Genomic DNA, 19,180 nt, shown 5'->3' with positions numbered 1-19,180 from the left:
TATCGTGTCATTCATTTTTTCAACTGTTCACCCACAAACCTAATTCGTTAAAATTTCTTTCCAGTCGAGTCGATAAGCGACGTATTTAAACTGCTTCAACTTGCTGCCAAGAATCGTGGAGGAAAAATGAAAGTTCGTCGATTCGCTTTGATTTTTTTTTCTCGCAAAGTTTATTATAAAATATATTATAAGTCATTAATTAAGTACATATCCAACACTACGTACGTATACTATCGTCGATAACAGTTTATACTGGTGAGATAACTGCAATAACGCCTGAAACCCAAACCTAAAGAGTTACATTTCGTATTTTCCATTCTCCTCCAATGAGAATGAAAAATTGATCGAAAAAATTGATAATAAAAACAAACAATATTGCGACAGGGGTTAACGCAATCGCTAAACATTATTTACATCACAACCACGAACATAAAAATTAAGTCTACGCAGTGCCACTTCCGGTTCGATTCAACGGTTAATGTTTCTAATAATGAAAGAAAATAACAATCGGTGACATGAAATTATTATAATAGATACAAACTTCAGAACCAATCATTTCAACGTTGATTCACTTGTCTAAGAAATTCATTTTTTTCGTCATTTTTCGATCATAAAAAATAACTCGTGGAAAAAGCTTCGGATTTAAAAAATTAGCGGACATTTATTTTTTTGAAGTCGACGAAAAAAATCGGATGAATAAATAGCTTCTTTACTATACGATTTTCAAATAGACGAATCTTAATATTCTTTTTTTGCAAAAATCAGAAGCTCGTTTCAGAAAAAATTTGTCTTCCTCGGAGTTCTCTCTATCTCCAATTCAGTCACTCGTGAAATTTATAGTTCGTATAAAGATTTCGTTTGTTTCGTTGTCGTTTTATTCTGCTCGAGAATTCCCAAACTCGTTTCGATTTATTCTTTTTATTTTGTTTCATCTTCAATGGCCCCAACGTTTCAGTCTTACGGTTGAAAAATTTTGTTTACATTAACAAGTAATTGAGCATGACTCTTCGAAGTCTGGAATACTTTACAGAACGGGATTATTATACTCTTGACACTTCTTCACAAGAACGCGAAACTTTCTTTTTCTTAAAACGAAAAAAAAAATGCAAAAACATCAGTTCTTTAATACCATCGAGTATTCGAACACGTTGTTGAAAATGTGATGAACATTGAAAAAAAAGAAGTGAAATGAAAAAGTGGTCGACCTCAGTCTATTACTTCGGTATTTTTTTCCTCCTTGCACGAACTCCTTATCGTTGCTTTAAAAAATGGAATTTTACACTTTTCAAAAAATCAATTTCATTTTTTTCTAAATATCACCCAATAAACTCAACTCCGATACGAAAAGTTACTATTCCATTGCATGATTTTTCTTTGTAACTCAAAAATATTTTATATTTTTGTATGAAAATGTCGTCAATTTTTCTAAACTATTTCCTTTGCAGCGTTGTTCCTCTTTTTCGATTATTTTGAACAGTCAGAGTAACAAGTTTTCTACAATCACACTGAAGTGTCAAATTTTCCACAAAAATTCTACATTTCGTTTCAAAACTTGACTAATTATGTACTTTTCGAATTCTACATTTCGTTTAAAAATCAAGGAGAGAAATATAGCGATGAATGTGAAAAAAAATCATGCAACAATGTTGGAAAACTTACGAGCTGTTTTACACGTTGTATGAAAAAAAAATCATGACCTCAGGAAAATGCGTTTAAAGTTATTTTGGAAACTTCCAATCACTTTTTTTCATATATCAGAACGCCTGTGGATGATATTCAATAATAAAAAATTAAAAAAAAAAACGATGTTTTGAATAATTAGACTGTAATCCGTTAATAATAGAAACCATTTGGCTCCGGTTGGAGGGATGAACTGGTTCGTTTTTGCGGATATCAATGAGACAGTGATTGCCCAATAAAATTCGTTAGAATCAAGACTTTCCGCAATTCCATAGGAACCAGCCTATTACAACATTCGTATAACAATGAATAAAAAAAAAGAAAAGTAATGAGAACGGTGAAAATAAAGATCCTGTGGGTCAATGGGAGGTTAAAAAATTCTACAAGCGTCGAATGAACAATAACAGAGAAATATAAAAAGAGAGAAAAGATGAATAAAGAGAAAGAGGTGGTAAAAGTGAATGAGCTATGCGAGAACGACTTTTCGTTTCTTCGCGTAAACGGCTTTAACACAATTGGTGGTTTCGAGTATAAGTGTGTCGAGTATGGCGACGGTGAGTTCGTTTTTAACGGCCAATTCATCGTGGTGAAATTTAGTCCATTCGTCTTCCTCGGCTTGTGCTTCTCGAGCCAACAACTCGTCGACGCGATCCCTGCGTTTTCGACTCCATCGCATCACCATATTTTCCCGTTGTAATTTAGTCTTGAAACCGAACAGAGTGGCGACTTCTTTGCTGACGTAATTGTTCAATTCTTCAATTGTTTTTGGTATTTTCATGGCCGTTTTCGTCTTCACGTTCGGCTTTGTCCAACTCGGCCCGGGTTTTTCGTACTCTGTGCGATAAAGCTCCGCAATAGTTTCTTTGCATAGATCGAAGAGGAACGTGTTGTAAATCCGTCTGTCTTGTTTCGACGACTCGTTGTTGTCTTTGCTCATTTGATAAATTTCCGGGGGTGCTTCCAGACACGTTATGTCCTGCCCCGAGTTTTTAGCGTTGAATATCAACTCCGTCGCCTTCTCCGTAAACGCCGTTAACTCATCCACGTTCGAAGGCACTACAGCCGGTGGCAACGTCGGCGAAACTTGAGGCGTTGATAATCTGCCCCCTCCTGGGGGCGTGTAAGGCGGGGGTGGCTTATTTGGAATTTCTCTCATGTAATACGATACTTCCTCTGCTTCCAGCTTTTTTATCTGTAAATATCCATTTGTATTAATATTCGGATTGCACCTATTTTCCGACTGTTTCGGTATTTTATCGAAATTTTATCGATCGTACTGGAAAACTTACCTCAAGTTCAATTTGCAGTTGCTCTATCCGGAGTAACTTGGCCTCAAGTTCGGCAACTTCCAACCCCGGTTGCTCCAGCGAGGCTGAATTTCGAATAAAACATTTTTCAATTAACAATCGAAATAAATAAAAAAGTTTATTTTTATCAAATGATTAAGCAAAACAATCATTTACGTTACTTCGAAGGACACAGGGCTGTGGATTTAACGACAAATTGATGAAATGGGGTGCTTTTTTACGATCGAAGACAAAACTATGGAAAAATATTACACGGGATATGAATAATCAAGGCACAAAAATGATTTTGTACAATGGAGTGATGGATGACATTCCATGTTAGTTTTCATTCACAGCTTTCTTTTTCTTGGTATTAGTGGGGGCTCGTTGGTTTGCATCGTTGGAACTCAGCTGGATGTTCTAACGAACTAATAAATTTTTGAATTTGATTAATTTTTTTGACAGAATTATTGATTTCCTACGAGCACGACAAATAATGGAAAGTTGGAGGAATCTTTACAAATTTTACAAACGATGCAAACTCAACATCCTTTTTCCCCCTCGCCTTCTCAAAATTGTAAAGGAATTAAGGGGGATAATTAGTTCTCAAGAGTGTATTGTAATATCAAGAAATTTCAAAGTTTGAGGATTTCTCATTCTGAAATTTTGCATCGACGTCAATCTCGAAATCCCTTCGAGCATCGAAGGAAATTTTTTTTTCTATTTACGAAATTCATCTTCGAATAAAAGGCTTTATTCTTATTTATTTCAATACCAAAAAACGTATCAATGCCAATTTCTTTTGATAATTTCATCTAATGAAAAATCGCCCAACTCCTTGATACTAGCGAGGTTGTTTCAAGTGCAAACTTAAAGAAATGTATAAACTTTCACGTATCGAGCATTCATGCGACACAGAATTGGATACAAAGTGAACATTAAAATGTTCTTTTCATTCCAATTTTCTCGTGTTAGAAAGAATTACCTTTAGGGTAAATATTATCTCGACTTTGCTATTCTGAAAATAAACAATATAATATCGCTATACCAGGCAATGCTTTGGCATCTGACAAAACAGCCAATTTCATAAGTTTGAAAAATCAAAGAAACAATATATGAAAACGAATATTGTGTGTTGTGTCGACATTTCAAGTATGAATATTGTTTCGAATGTACATAAAGATTGTCGGTAATACACTCAAGTATATGAACTTTGTCACAACCAACAACATCGATCGCACTTCGGTGTCCCAGCAACAATTTACAAATAGCAGTTATGCGAAATATTGCAGGCGGTTTGTGTTTGAATCTTCACATTTTTTTCAATTATGACAGTTCCCAGAAACATTACTAGACTCTAGAAATTCCCTGACAATTCATGAATAATCATTTTGACAAATATCCATAAAGTATTGAAGGAATTAGTCGATGGATTTATAATTTTAATAAAATTAAGCATTCGAGTGTTTTTAACGTCTCAAAAAATGGTTAAATTTTTGATAAAATATTTATCAAGTCACAAAATAGAAATGAGAAATTGGGCGTCAGAAATATTTCACCATCGCTTAAATTTTCTTCGCTTCTCATTCAACATTTAACTCACGAAAAAGTCTTTTTACAATTCAACATTCAACGTTATATTTGAAGTCAAGAGTTTCGGATTTTCCCTTTTCCCGTTCATATTCATACCACTGACATATACACGCACACATATCACAATGAATAAAAATAATGAGTTGAATATACTTCGATCGAAGAAGAACAAAGAATGAGGTCGAAAGTACCTTTTAATTTGTCGATCATAGTTTCGATATCTTTTTCGGAGCTCAGGACGGTGGTCGTAACGGGGAAGTCACTCTTTGGATCGATCGCAGGTTTGGTCGTGTCAGTGATGCTGAGTAAATCGTCGTCAAGGGCATCGATATCGAGTCTTGATTCGTTGGGATCTCTGGGTGAATCCATTTCTATTTCAGAAACGCCTCTCGGCGTATCGGCTCCTTCGCTCGATTCAGAGGACTCGTCCACTTCTGGTTTTTCCAAAAATTCCTCCCCCTGTTGTGCAGATTTCTGTAAATCGTTTTTCAAGTTGTCCCCTTCGGAAGGTTCATTTTCACGACTTTTGGAACGATTTTCCAGTGCAACGATTTCGATTTCTACCGATTTAGCGTCATCCTGCAAACTGCCGATTATTTGTCCTCGTAATTCTTCACCGGCATGAATTTTGTTCGTAAAACCCGGTGAAACGCTCCCGAAAACTTGTACCGAAATTTGAACGTCATTCAAATGTTGATCGTTCCGTGAGTCCGAACGGGGATACGATTTTTGTGATATTTCATCGAGAATCCTCAAAACGTCCTCTGATTTTTGCTTGCTCTCGTATTTCTCCGGAATCTTTTTGTTCCTCGACAAACTCCCGCTCGATCTGTGGCTCTCCGATCGATCAAGAATTTCGGAAACCTCGAGACTCTCCTCGGAGATGTCTTCGTACTCGGGATCCTTAAGGATTTCGAATGTTTTTTCGGCCAATTTAACCATCGTAGTTTCGTTTTCGTTGGCCCGAGGAGATTTCGTCGCCGCTTCAGGAACATTGGATAAAGTTTCACAGAGACTTTTCGTTATTTCTTCACCGTTCAAAAGTTTCTCGTTAATCCTTGGTTCTTCGGCTTGATGATCAATATTCGTGAGGACGATGTCGGACATGAAAGTCTCAAGATCCTCAGCTTGATCTCCCATTTTTTCGATCTCGAGGCTCGATATTTTGCTCGTAAGATCCTCCGAAAAAATCGCTTTTTCGATCTCATTCTTCTCGCTACTATCATCACTGCCTTTTTTCCTTCGGAGAGCAATATTTCTCTCAACGCCTTGAAGAATCTCCGTCAACTTTTGCAAAACGGGCTCGACCTCCGCGGTCAGATTTAAGTCGGTCGGACGTGGAACTATTCGTTCAGGAATAGCAATCGCAGCTTCGATTTTTTCGATCTCCGTTTCATTCTCAGCTGTGACTACTATTTTTGGAACACACGATGGATCTTCGTTTTGCTCGCTTTCCCGCGCAATTATATCCAAGATATCATCGAGTTCGTCGACTTGCGTTGAATCGGGTTTTACCATATCCTCAAATTTGTACCCGATCGTCGTCGATTCGCCTTTTGGAAGGAACATCGAAACGTTCTCCATTTCGCAGCTCAAATTTTCCGCTTCGCGGCGATCTCCGAAGTGGTGCTCACTTTCCCGGGATTCTTCGCTGAAATTCATAACCGACATTTCGGAAGGAACGACAGAAATACTCGCTTCGAGCTGCAAAGATTTCTCGCAATCCTCAAAAATTTCGTTCGGTTTTTCCGCAATTTCGAACGAATCCGATCGCGTCCAATCATTTCCCTCGGATACTTTGCTTTGCGAAATTTCGTCGTTTTCCAGCGGCTCCTCGTTGTCCTCGTGCGCCGAATTCTCCAACGAAGACTCGTTTGTTCGCTCGTTTTCCGTGTTCTCATCATCGTGATAAGTTTCACTCGATTTTCTCGACAAAACAGAATTTTCTTCAGAGATTTCCTCCTCGATACTCTCCGCCTCTTCTTCCTCTTTGTCTTGATTTTTCGATAACTGCTCTTCGGGAATTCTTGGAATCGAAACAACGATGCTTTCGGCTATTTGCTCTTCGGATTCTACCGACTTAAGCGAATTTTCAGGCTGTAGAAATTCTCGTGGAGAACCAACGGCATTCGTGGACGCAGAATCATTGAATACAGCAGTTTCAACCTCGTCGACACTTCTCTCTTTCGGTTGATCGTGAATTACTTCATCTTCCGGAGATTTTACTCGATCGTTCAGTTCTAAGGGTGGAAAGTTTTGGGATTCGTGTTTGCTTGCTTCATGAGAATTTTCCGAAGGATCCGCAACCTCTCTGGGATCCTTCTCGCTGCCAGTCATTTTTGATATTATTCTAGAAATCGATTGAATATCGCCCTCAAGAGAATTCAAATCGTGCGAAAGTTCCTCGTTCTCCTGATAAATTTCCATCATGCTTTTCTCAAGATCGTCGTCTTTTAAAGTTGGACTGAGCGTTTCGATGTGTTCCGAAATAATGGATTTTTCGATAACATTGAGAATCTCTTTGCTACGAGCTTCGAAGTCGATTTCTTCGGATTTCATGCTTAGTAATTTTTCTTCGGATACTCCATTCGATAGAAGTTCGTCTACTTCGTCGATTATTTCTTCCTCAACGTTCGAAGGAGATTTTGATTCTTCCGGAATTTCTGTAACTATCGAATCTCCTTGGATAATTTCTTTGGACCGCGAAGACACTGGAACGTTCAGGTCTTCAGAAACGCTCGAGATTTCCTTATCCATTTCGGTCCGTATTGATTTTGAAATTTCTTCGGAAACGTCGCGGGAAGTGTTCTTGGGGCTGAGATCGACAACTTTGAAAATTTCTTGCTTTTCGGGCTCAATTTGCGAGCCTGATTTGAGTTTGTCGTCAGATTTTTTGCTGAATTCCGACATCATTTGCGAAAGAGCTTTCAAATCGTTTTCTAGGGAGCTTATATCGTCGTTCAAATGTTTATTCGTCAAATGGAGGGATTCGAGTTTTTCGGAGAATATTTTGCCTTCAGTTTCTGGTGTTTTGATGGCTTCAGAAATTTCTGGCGAACCGTCCTTCGTCATCGAAATTGTTTTTGCTTCTTCTGTCATTATTTCCGGCTCGTCTAGCCTCGTGACGGATTTTCGGAGATTCGAGATATCTTCGGACTCGATGCTTTCGTGAGATCGTGAAACGTTCGTTAGCCGCGACTCCCGATCGCTCGACGCTTCGGAACTCTTCTCCGTATTCGCTCGAGCGAATTTATCCGCCTCTTCCAAAATCGATTCCGCGCTTTGATTCGATCGGGAATCTCTCGCACTGGAAATCCTCGACGAGCTCGAATTTTTCTCATCGCGTAAACTCGATGTCTTGTAAATATTCTCGATCTCGGGACTCTCCGATACGCAATAATTTTCACTCGTCCCCGTGTGAGTGCCCCGTGAAAATATCAGGTCGGACTCTGATCTCGATCTCAAAAGATCGCTGCTTTTGTATAATTCTTGTATACGTTTCAAAGGGATTTCAGGTACTTTGAAGTCAGCCACTGACCGTGACTCTATCGCCAGCTTTTCGTTGTCTTTCATCGCGCCTTTTTGATTTTCCAATTTGAGCTGCATCTCGTTTATGGTCGCGTCGTATTTCTGACACAGAAAAGAGCACGAAGTGGAAAAATTAAAAAAAAAAAATCCATCGTAACAATTAAAATATATCGCACAAGTTGTAGATTCGGTAATGAAAACAGGATTAACATTGATGCGGGCATATCAATTACCTTTATTTGATTTAATAGATTTAATTCCAGCGCTTTTAATCTCCGCTTCGCTTGCTTCCTCGTTTCTCTTCTCAACTTCGCCATTTCCACCCGTCGTTCGGCTAATTTTTCTGCCAAAAGCTCAACCCTTCCTTCCACGTCACTCGTATCGGATGACATAGTCGTGTCTATACGAATGAAATGTTAGTAATTGAAAAATTTTACAAAATTTCGTATTTACATTTTTTTGACGGGATTTTTAAAAAAAATTCGGTACCGATCTTTGAGAAGTCTAGTATCATCAAATTCCAATTTCTTTACACATTTTTGCAGAAAACAAGCTTTAATTAAGAACATTTTGGAACAAGAAATTGTGAGCAGAAAAACAAATAGAACATTTTTCATTTAAACTCAAAATAAATAAAATTGGGTTAGAATATAATTCTTTCAAACGAATAAATGCAAGTCAGTTCTCGTCGATTTGAATTTTGCGATTATAGTAAAAATCAAAATGCAAAAACATATTACCATTATGGGAAAGAGCATTGGCCGCGGTGCTGACGAGTTTGAATGCAGCCTGTTCCATGCGAGCAACGCGACACTCTTCGGCTTTAAGTTTAGTATGCCAAGCGATCCAGTCCTCAACGCAATTTCTGCGAGCGACGAGTGCAGCTTCCCGGGCATTCAGAGCTCTGTATCAAACGAAATTTCTTTTTACGATGATTGTTCAAAATTATTATGCGTTCAAACGACCTGACAAAGAGCCAATCGAATGAAATACTCAAAAATTTGGAAGACGATATTTCCGAGAGTACTCGCGAATTACTCGGTGCACTTGGCAAACCGTGACCGACCTGTGTGATGCAGACAAACCGTACCGCTCAACATCTATTTTTACAATGGTACGCTCGATCAAGAATACGCGATTTTCAGTTTATTATTAGAACACTCTGGGCCAACACGCCGATAATTTCGTTCACGACAAGATTTTTCAATTTTCTAGATCATTTTCCCAGAATCTTAACGTCATATGAAAATCCAAGAATCCAATCGTGCGTTTGACCCTGAAAAGTCTAGGTTTTCGGAACATGATTATTCTTGTTTAAGCTTTTGAAGCTGCTCTCAATTTTCTATTGCAACAGTTGAAAAGGAAAAGATTTATTTTCTAAATTAAACTGCAAGATCAAGCTTCAAGAATATTTTCTCTTTCTCCATGCAAATGAATGAAAATAATCTACAATTTATCGTTGTTACAAGCACAGCTGGCAATATCAATGCTTGACGAAGTTCAATATCGACAAATCCTTGATTTTTAACAGAATCGAAGGTGATTTATATCGCCATGGGTTGAGAAGCTTGTCAATTTTTCTACAATGTGTTATGGCCGTTGAAAAACAAGGTAGAACCATTAAAAATCCAATAATTCAAATCTCTGTTTCATCTAAAATATTGCATTTGAATTTTCCCCAATTCCAACAACCTGTTAAACTTTCGAGTTCTTTTGAAAGATCCTACTGAATTTTTCTAACTATGAAATTACTTTCAAGTACAATGAATGTATTAGTTTTGAAAAATACACTCGTTTGAATCGAAAGACTTTAGTGCATCAAATTTATTGGTTTCAGTTTTCTCGTCATTGTTCTCGTTGAAAGCTACTTAATCTTGGAAATTGAACTGATAAAAAATTAAAAAACTTACAAGTGTTCAATATGATTTTACTTTTAGTGATCAATATGATTTCTTACAAAAGAAATTGAAGGATAACAGTCCGTTAGTAGAAACGGAAAAAAAATCAAAATACGTACTCTTCGAGTTTTTTGGAAGTTTTGAATCGATGATCCTGAGCCCTAATGACGACTGATCGAGAGAACCCTTTCTCACTGTCACCGGAGCTATGCCGGGAAATGGTGAAGGTGCTAACTTGTGATCTGGTCGAGATATTTCCTAGATTTTGTATGTCAGTATCGTCTCGTCGAGAGTCATTGTCACGAATGTCAAAGCTTCTGTCCATCATGTTACCAGCAGCGATATTTTCCTTGGTCTCGTGTTGTTCGGTAGCAATGTCACGCAAAAGTTTATAATTTTTGTCTTTGACAGCTCTCGAGTGTTTGACGAGAGCTTGGAGGGAATTTTGGCTCTCGTTGAGATCGATCTCCTCGAGAATTGAGCTTTGATAATGATCTTCGGCCGAATCTTTGTCTATTTTCGTTCGTTTATTGTTCGTTGATTTATTCGATTCGTCGTTTCTCGTCCTCAAAATATTTTCGTTTAGAACGTTCGATGTTGACTTGGTTTTAAGACTTTTGCCACCTTTTCTTTTGCTCGTGGGTTTTGCCTCGTGGGAATGTTGCTGCAATTTTTTCGATCCGTCCCGCTCGAGGGTGGGAATTTTGTCCGACTTTTTGGAGGATCTGTAAGCTTGTAAGAGTGATTCTTCGTTGACTTGAAGGGCTTTCGATTTACGAGAGGAATCGGTTTCCTGCTGGTTATTCTCGTGATGCAGCGACTCTTTCGATTGTCCAGAAGCTTGAAGATTCTCATGATTAAGAGCTTTTGACCTTTTCGACAATTCCTCGACGAGAGTGTCAGACTCTGACTTGGCGTTTTCCACGTTTTCGTTGTTCCTCGAAACGAGGGAGGGTTCTTCTTGGCTCTCAACTATCTGCCCAGGGCTCAACAATCGCTTTTGTCTCAACAAATAATTCCTCGAATTGGGCATTTTTTCCTCAAACTTGCGAGTCTTCGATTCGAGATTCTGCGGTGAAACAAGCAGGTTCTCAACAAAATCGGTCGATCGTTCGAGCTCGTTGAGGCTCGTTGAGTCGAGAATACCAGGAAATCTTCGATCGCTCGAAGCGTCGAGTTTCTCGGGCGGAGAAGTGTCCTGATCAGATTTCAAGGATTTTCCTTCGACCCTGTACGAGCTGTCAGACAGCAAAACTTTCATGTCCATCTGTGCTCGATCGATTTGTGCCTTTTCCGACTCGAGGAGCGAACTCATGGAACTGTTGCTCCTAATATCGTACCCTTTCATCGGCCCGGACAATCTTCTCGGCGATTGGCAGTCCGCGCTTCTCTTCAACTTCGTTAGGATATTTTTCGTCGACATCTGTGGATTGAACATGTTTCTCTGCTTCTGCAGCATCAACTTTCTCTCCTGACTTGCTATTTTGTGGAGTTCTTTGAGTCGATTCATTTCGTCCTTTTCCTGTTGAAGTTTAAGCAGCAAAGCTCGCTGTTTTTTTTTCACGCTGCTTATTCGACTGTCCTGACCAGTGTCCCTCAAAGCTCGTTTTTGTTCCTCCAATTTAACGAGCTTCTTGGTCCGGTCGTTAAGAGTTTTTTCCCGCGACTTGAATAGCATCTCGATTTTGTCGTACATCAATTTTTCATCTTTTATCAATTGGGCCATTTCGAGGTCGAGGTATTTGTTGAAGGAGCACGTCACGTCCCTCGTCGTCATACTAATTTCCGTTCCCGTTTCAGTTTTTATCGAAGACGTTGTTTCGTGCAAACTTATCTCTGACATCGTTCGCATTTTGCCAGGCAACGAAACGTCTTCGATGTTATCAAGATCCTCGAATTGCTCGAGGGAGCCGAGGGACAGTTCCGGAATGTCGGATTTGTGGAAATCACCCCGTTCGTAAGTTATGCAAGGATATGATTTTGCTCGATCGATCGAAGTGTGACGATTCGAGCGAGTCTCCGTCTGCGTTGCGATGTCGTTGGGGGTTTGGGTCTCGGCGACCCTCACATCCGGTTTGCCTTCTCTCGGTTCGGAATCTTGGCGATGTTTTTTCGGGTCTGTTTCCGGTTCTTTCGTACACAATTTGGTTACGACGTTCTTGCCTGCATCGCTGTCTTTTTCGGGGCTCATCGGGTCCGTCGTATCGGACTCGGCGGCTTGCATCGCGCAAAGATGTTTTCTCATCTCGTCGTTGACCAAACGTTGCTTTTCCAAGAGCTCTTTGCTCCTCTCGTTTTTCGCGTTGTACAAACATTTTTCGACGCCTTCAACTTGGCGCAGGGATTCGTTGTAAGAGTCGAATAGATGAAGCTCCGCTTGGAATTGCATGTGCAACGCGGTCGGATGAACGAAGGAGCTTTCAGAATTCTGGGAGTCCGCGTCCAAGCTTCGAGCTCGGTGTTTCGATGTTTTTGTATCTATTTCCGTTTCGCTCTCGTTCATTTTCTGCTTCCGCCTTTTTGTACGCACGTTTAAATTCATATCGGGTGTAACGAGGTCGCAGAATTCGTCTTGCTGAGAATAACTGTCATCCCGGAAGGATATTTTTGCGGGATCGAGAACGATCTCTTCTGGTGTCGTCTCGCTCGAAGTTTGCGTAACAACGTTAGAGTTTTGAGGTAAATCGATCGTGTTACGCACTTTGTTGCTGCTCGAATCCGAAGGGTTTTCCAGTTCTTCGCTCGTTTCACTCGCCCGAGACTGCGATTTGCTCGTCGATGCTTTCCCTCGGTCCAGACTTCTTTTGTGCAGCTCTTTGGCAGGTTGATCGATCGATTTTTGGCTAGTCGATTGCGACGAAGACCTTCCTAAGCTCTTTGGTGTTTTGCTGTCGACCGAGGTCTTTTGCTTGTGCTCTTCGATTTGTCTCAGCGCGTGCAAAATCTCGTAATCGTCGTTGTACTTGCCATCTCCATCTGCTAATATTCGCGCCTGATCTCTCGCACTCATTTTCTCGTATACTTTTGAAAATCTATCCGGAAGCGATTCGCTGCTGAATGTTCGACCCCGAGACTCCAACGACCGATCCCGTCCACTCTTCGTACCGTACACTCCTCGTATTTTCTTTTCATCCTCTTTTTTCAATACTGAGATCCCCGGATTTTTACTCTTTGGTTTTTTCGACCCGAATTCAATCTCCCGCCCCCCATGAATCAACCCCCGCTCTGTTTTTGTACGCTTCGTTTCCGCCCCTCCTTCTTTTCGTGATAAGTGCTTTGGACTTTTCCCTCTCTTCGTAGAATCCAGCGACGTTTCATCCGCTCTCGTTACTAAGGCATCGTCCTTTTTCATTCTCTTCAGTAAATTCGTTACCACTTTCTCTGGACGAGAGACCGAAGAGGAATGCTTAAACACAAATATCAAACATTATTATCGACGAAAACATTTTACAGGTGAAAAAATTTGAATTTCTAAGAGATTTCTGCGCTTCTTTCGTCTTTTTCCAAAAATCACTTCTACAGGTTTTCAACTAAAAATCCAATTGCTCCACAATCCTGAAAGTTCGCTTTTTTCGAATTTCGAATTTTTCAAATTGTCAATGCATTGATTTTCTATGATACCTTGACAACTTTAAATTAAGAATCACTAACCTCTTTATTGCGATTTTCCTTTTCGCGCGAGTTGTCGCGTACGTCCTTTTGTTTTATAAGACTTGGGGAAATGGAGACATCCGGTGCACGAAGAGGCTCGATCTCATCACTCGATACCAGAGAGTGACCTTCCGACAGGGAGAAATCCAATTTACGATGAACTCTTTCAGCGCTTTTCGAGCCTTTTTCGTTTTTTTGTGATATAGAAATTTTCAAGCTGGAGGAATCTCGCACATTCGGCGTTTCTTTCGATGCGTAGTCTAATGTTTTCGGTGATATTTTCACATCGGGAACTTTCAGAGGCTTTACGAAATCCATTTTTTGTATTGTTTCATACAAACTCTCTAGACACTGTTCCTCCGTTTCATTTGCTTCAATATTCAGCGGTTTTGCAGTTTTCGAAATAATCGAATTGTAAACTCTCTTCGATGTTTCATTGTAAGCCGACAGGGCTAATTTTCGTTTTACTGCTGAGATAAATGTAAACGGATGCGATTTCACTGGCTGGTCAAATAAAAATGAGTCAACGTTTTTCCGATCTGCCCCTGTCGCAGGTTTTTCTACATTGTTGTATAATTCCTCATTACCACATTTCTCACTTTCTTTCCTCAACTGGGCAATCTGATGGTTCCGTAAAATCTGAAATTTAATGTTCCCAATGTTATGATCACCATTCAATGTATTGTAGAGAATAAAATCGTGTTTTTCACAAATATTTTATTATCGTCTCAAAACATTTCAAAATACAGCCTACTGTTAGGCTTTTACTAACGAATAATTATTGATTAATATTTGTAAAATTTCAATAAATGAAGTATAAATATGTTCAATTTCCTCTATTTTTGAAATAATTGCTTCGTTTGCTTGTTTGTTAAATATTTTAAATCCATAAGAAAACAAATGCATAAGACTGTTTTCACAAATTCTTTTTCCGTTTCGTTCTCACAAATAGTTATCAAATGGCGCTGAAGTTTGCAACGTTGGAGTAGAACGAAATGATCTAAAAAAAACTATCCAATAATTTCAGTAATTCTCCAATTTCGTTCCCTGCCGAATTTGCAATCCGTAGTTTTTCAACCTGCACCGATACTTCGTAAAATAAAAAACAGGTGAATTACAAATGTTTTTTCGATCATTTCGTTGGACTCCAACGTTGCATACTTCAGCGTCGTAGTTATCAAAAGTTTATGAAATATCACAAATTTAAATCATGCATGCGATTAATTACAACTTTTTACAGAGCCATGTGAAAATATTTTCTACTCACTGCGCTAGATTTTTTGGCGCGTTCAGAAATAGTCTCAGGATCGGAAAAAAAGACATACTTCTGTGGGATTTGGACTTGATCTCCGCTGGAGCTGCCCTTCATATTCGCATATCGCTAATAAAATCGTCTTTGGCGAATCGCGCCATTCTTCATATCGTGTGTACTCTAAACATAGAGATAAGATAAAGAAAGAAGTTAAGAAGTATATTTGGATTGGGCACACGAATATCAAAATCAAGGCAAGCTTGTATTTGACGTGCCGGATTCGGAATTTCGTCAAAATGTCTCCGAACTTATTTTGTACGCTGGAATTTTTATTCTCATTTATAAGGGGCAGATGAAAAGTGAAAGGAAAGATAAAAACTTGAAATACTCACGTTTTTTCGTACATTGGGGACAAGTTTTCAGCATACGCGACTCTGAATTCGCGGACACATCGATAAACAACACGGTTTTAAGAAAGAAAAAAATCTTAACGATAAACTACGTTACGGAAAAACAATTAATCGTGAAACTCAACCACATTTTGACGAGAAACACTCGCCCGCTTCTCCTCGTTAGTTTATTTGTAATTGCCGATATAAAATGCAAACTTTTAATAACAACACTTCCACGTATATGTAACCAGCATGACACTTGACCAAGAGTGCGTTCGATTTTCGACGGCTACGGTCGGCAAAACTGGCTACAAAAGTGTATAACCGTCGTTTCTCGATAAACGCGGACAAAAAATAAACGCAGACATGGAAGTATGTTCGAACAAGTGATTTATCTGCTTTGATGTTTTAGAAATTTAGCGATAGATAGCGCAATGATTCAAAGCTCACCTCTCATGGTAATGTATATGTAATCGCATTTATAATGGCATGGGATAATTATTCCCAAGCTATATTTTTCTTTTGGACAAACGATTCATACTAAAAACAAGTCAAACATAAAGAATTGGTTGACTGAGTTCACGGAGATTATGAAATTCTATGTTAAAATTTTTTGTGAATGATGGCATTTTTATTACCGATCGAGAGACGAGTATAGAACACTGGCGGACACAAAGGGAATTAAACTTAAAAATCCAATGCCCACGATATATTTTTTTTTGTAACTCCCAATCTCTGACTGGTTCAGAGTCGCGTGATTCATGTTTCTAGCGAGTCAGGGCCTATCGTTATTTGGAACTTGAGGGTTATTTTTTCACCGAGTTGAAGGTTTTTGAATTCTCGTCTGGTACAGTAACGCGTTCATTTTTCTCGTTGATGTAAGATTTTTTTTCGTGAATTTCGATACTATCAAGGAAAACAGAAGAATGTTCGGGCCAGGTTCAGCTCCGATCGTGGTTTTAAGTGAGTTGAAGATCCGATATTTGCACGTTCGTTTGTTTCTCCGGTACTATTTTTCATGGTACTCAACGTCATATAATTAACACGATGAATTTTCCATCGATTATTGCAGGCCAAAACACGAAGCGCGATTCTGGCAAAAAGGTCCAGAAGGAAAACATCCAAGCGGGCAAGGTGAGTTCGATCTTCTTTTCTATTTCTCCATTTTTCCTCCAACTTCTCCTTATAAGGAATTCACGAGCACCGGCACGCCCACGTGCATGCGACATCGCGAGACGTTTTCTCATGTGTGTAACCTTCGTAAATACAATTGAAATTGAAAGAACAATTACGATTTGGATTTCATTCCGCAAAACCGTTGCCCTTTATTCGTTTTTTTATTTCTCAAACAAAGTTCAATCAAACCATGTGGTTTTAGTTTGCAGACAGCTCTTACGAATTCACTCGATAATTTTCTCGTAACTCCAAACAAAGATGGTCATTTCTGTTTTTTTTTCCTCGAAAACCTAGAATACTATGAGAGCCATTGAACCAAGTGGACGAAATAGTTGAACATGACATAAAATTTTGTGATAATTCATTAATCGAGCAGAATTAATTGAACATGATTTTTTATTCACATAGAAATTAATAAAAATGATGGATGATATTAATGAGAAATCTTAGAACACTTCAATAATGAATAATTTTCAAATAATATTATTCAATAACTTCATATTTATAGTGTAAAAAAATGAAATTATTGATTTTTGTTCATCTTCACTCGTTTAATAAGTGATACATATTTGATCCAGGAATAAAATTGAATATATCCAAAGTTGATTTTACTCCATATTTACTCCTTGCATGGTACATGAAAAAATAAGGGTTTTGAAAATTTTTTTGTTATATATGAAAAAATGAGTTCAAAAAACATGGGATAATAATTGGGAATTATTTCCTAAACAGGCCATCGCAGATGTGATAAGAACATGTTTGGGTCCGCAAGCAATGTTAAAAATGTTGATGGATCCAATGGGTGGTATCGTCATGACGAACGATGGAAATGCAATTCTTCGTGAGATAACGGTGCAGCATCCAGCTGGAAAATCAATGATTGAAATAGCCAGGACCCAGGATGAGGAAGTGGGTGACGGAACAACGTCGGTAATAGTTTTGGCTGGGGAGATATTGGCTAGCGCAGAACCATTCCTCGAGCAAGGAATGCATCCAACGGTCATAATTCGAGCATACAGGCAAGCCCTAGAGGACATGGTAGAAGTATTGAATGACAAGTTGAGTCTCGAACTGGACCGTACGGATCGAAAGAAGCTCAAGGAAGTGGTGGAATCCTGCGTGGGAACAAAATTCATTGGTCGTTGGTCCGAGTTGGCTTGCGACATCGCGTTGGATGCTGTGCACACAGTGATGTTGGAAGAGAACGGACGTCGCGAAATCGATATCAAAAGATACGCAAAAGTGGAGAAAATTCCTGGTGGCAGTATCGAGGAGAGCAGCGTCTTGAAGGGCGTTATGATAAACAAGGACGTGACTCATCCGAAAATGAAACGTTGCATAAAAAATCCAAGAATCGTGCTTCTCGATTGCCCGCTCGAGTACAAAAAGGGAGAGTCTCAAACTAACATCGAGGTCCTCAAGGACACCGATTTCACGAGAATCCTCGAGCTTGAGGAGGAAAACATAAAGAAAATTTGCGACGAAGTTATCGCCGTTAAACCTGATGTCGTTTTCACTGAAAAGGGCATTTCTGATCTGGCTCAACATTATCTTCTCAAAGCTGGCATTTCTGCCATTCGCAGAGTTCGTAAATCCGATAACAACAGAATTGCTCGCGCCTGTGGTGCTACCGTAGTTAATCGCACCGAAGAACTACGCGAGGAAGACGTTGGCACTGGTGCTGGACTCTTTGAGATAAAAAAATTCGGCGATGAATATTTCTGCTTCATTACCGAGTGCAAAGACCCCAAGGCTTGTACCATTATTCTTCGTGGCGCTAGTAAAGACGTTCTCAATGAAACTGAGAGGAACTTGCAGGACGCTCTTCACGTCGCCCGTAATCTTCTTATCGAGCCGAAGCTCGTACCTGGTGAGTTTCACCTCCATTTCAAAATCCTCTAGTTTCTATGCTAATTATTTTCGTTTTATCTGCCAATTTCGTATCAGCACCTTCGTTTAAACTTTGTATCTGAGCTCGCCATCTTTAAAATAAAATGTTGTTTTTTTTTTAATTTCAAGGTGGCGGAGCGGTTGAGATGGCAGTCGCACGGTACTTGAACGAGAAAGCTTCGGGTATCCCTGGAGTCGAGCAGTGGCCGTACAAAGCGATAGCCAATGCTCTTGACATAATTCCGAGGACATTGGCGCAGAATTGTGGCGCGAATATAATTCGGACATTGACGGCGCTCCGTGCAAAACACGCTGCCGGTGGTACAACGTGGGGAATCGACGGCGAGACTGGCCTCTTGGTGGACATGAAAGAACGTGGAATTTGGGAGCCGTTGAGCGTTAAATTGCAAATTTACAAAACTGCGATCGAAACGGCGATTCTTCTGTTGAGAATCGACGACATCGTTTCCGGCACGAAGAAGAAGGGATCTGAAAATGATCAACCAGCCCAACCTCAAGTCACCGAAGAATCGATGAAGGAGTAAAATTTTTTAATCTCATCCGGTGACATCTCACGCTTCAATTGATAGATGCAACGCTCGTATTTGATACTTCCTCACCACGTTTTTTATTCTTTGCATCTACTCATCGATTAACCGTTGCGACCTATTTTTCGTCTTTTGTGTATTTCGCCGTTCTTCGATAGTTCACGATATTCCGCATTTTTACAGAATAAAGATTATCATTCACAGAATACTTCGTGTTTTCGTAAATATTGCAATATTTTTCTGGCAGTGGGAGAATCAACTCGATTTTTTAAACTATATTCCATTC

At 39.4% G+C, this 19,180-nt stretch overlaps 2 protein-coding genes across 3 annotated transcripts; one reads left to right on the top strand and one right to left on the bottom strand.

Moving 5' to 3' along the window:
* Window positions 1–141: 141 nt before the first annotated feature.
* Window positions 142–15,639, bottom strand: LOC122412417 (centrosome-associated protein 350-like). 2 transcript variants are annotated; one of them, XM_043421894.1, is made up of 9 exons: window positions 15,281–15,630; window positions 14,904–15,068; window positions 13,637–14,275; window positions 10,105–13,391; window positions 8,828–8,991; window positions 8,321–8,487; window positions 4,751–8,189; window positions 2,970–3,052; window positions 142–2,872 (listed from the first exon to the last, which is right to left on the bottom strand). In XM_043421894.1, the coding sequence occupies exons 2-9, from the start codon at window positions 15,003–15,005 to the stop codon at window positions 2,147–2,149; spliced, it is 8,607 nt and encodes a 2,868-aa protein (XP_043277829.1). In that variant the 5' UTR covers window positions 15,006–15,068; window positions 15,281–15,630; the 3' UTR covers window positions 142–2,146. The 2 variants fall into 2 exon arrangements, with proteins under 2 accessions (XP_043277829.1, XP_043277830.1); XM_043421895.1 differs by lacking the exon at window positions 142–2,872 and adding an exon at window positions 3,952–3,984 and having other exon boundaries at window positions 15,281–15,639.
* A 382-nt stretch (window positions 15,640–16,021) lies between these two features.
* CCT3 (chaperonin containing TCP1 subunit 3) lies at window positions 16,022–19,100 on the top strand. The gene is made up of 4 exons (XM_043421893.1): window positions 16,022–16,243; window positions 16,353–16,414; window positions 17,189–18,326; window positions 18,476–19,100. Exons 1-4 carry the CDS (start codon window positions 16,207–16,209, stop codon window positions 18,889–18,891), a joined length of 1,653 nt encoding a protein of 550 aa, XP_043277828.1. The 5' UTR covers window positions 16,022–16,206; the 3' UTR covers window positions 18,892–19,100.
* The last annotated feature ends 80 nt before the right edge of the window (window positions 19,101–19,180 follow it).

This window comes from Venturia canescens, chromosome 6 (assembly GCF_019457755.1).
Source record: "Venturia canescens isolate UGA chromosome 6, ASM1945775v1, whole genome shotgun sequence".
NCBI lineage: Eukaryota > Metazoa > Arthropoda > Insecta > Hymenoptera > Ichneumonidae > Venturia > Venturia canescens.
The sequence above is the reverse complement of the archived record's forward strand: the minus strand, read 5'-3'. Positions and strand labels throughout refer to the sequence as shown.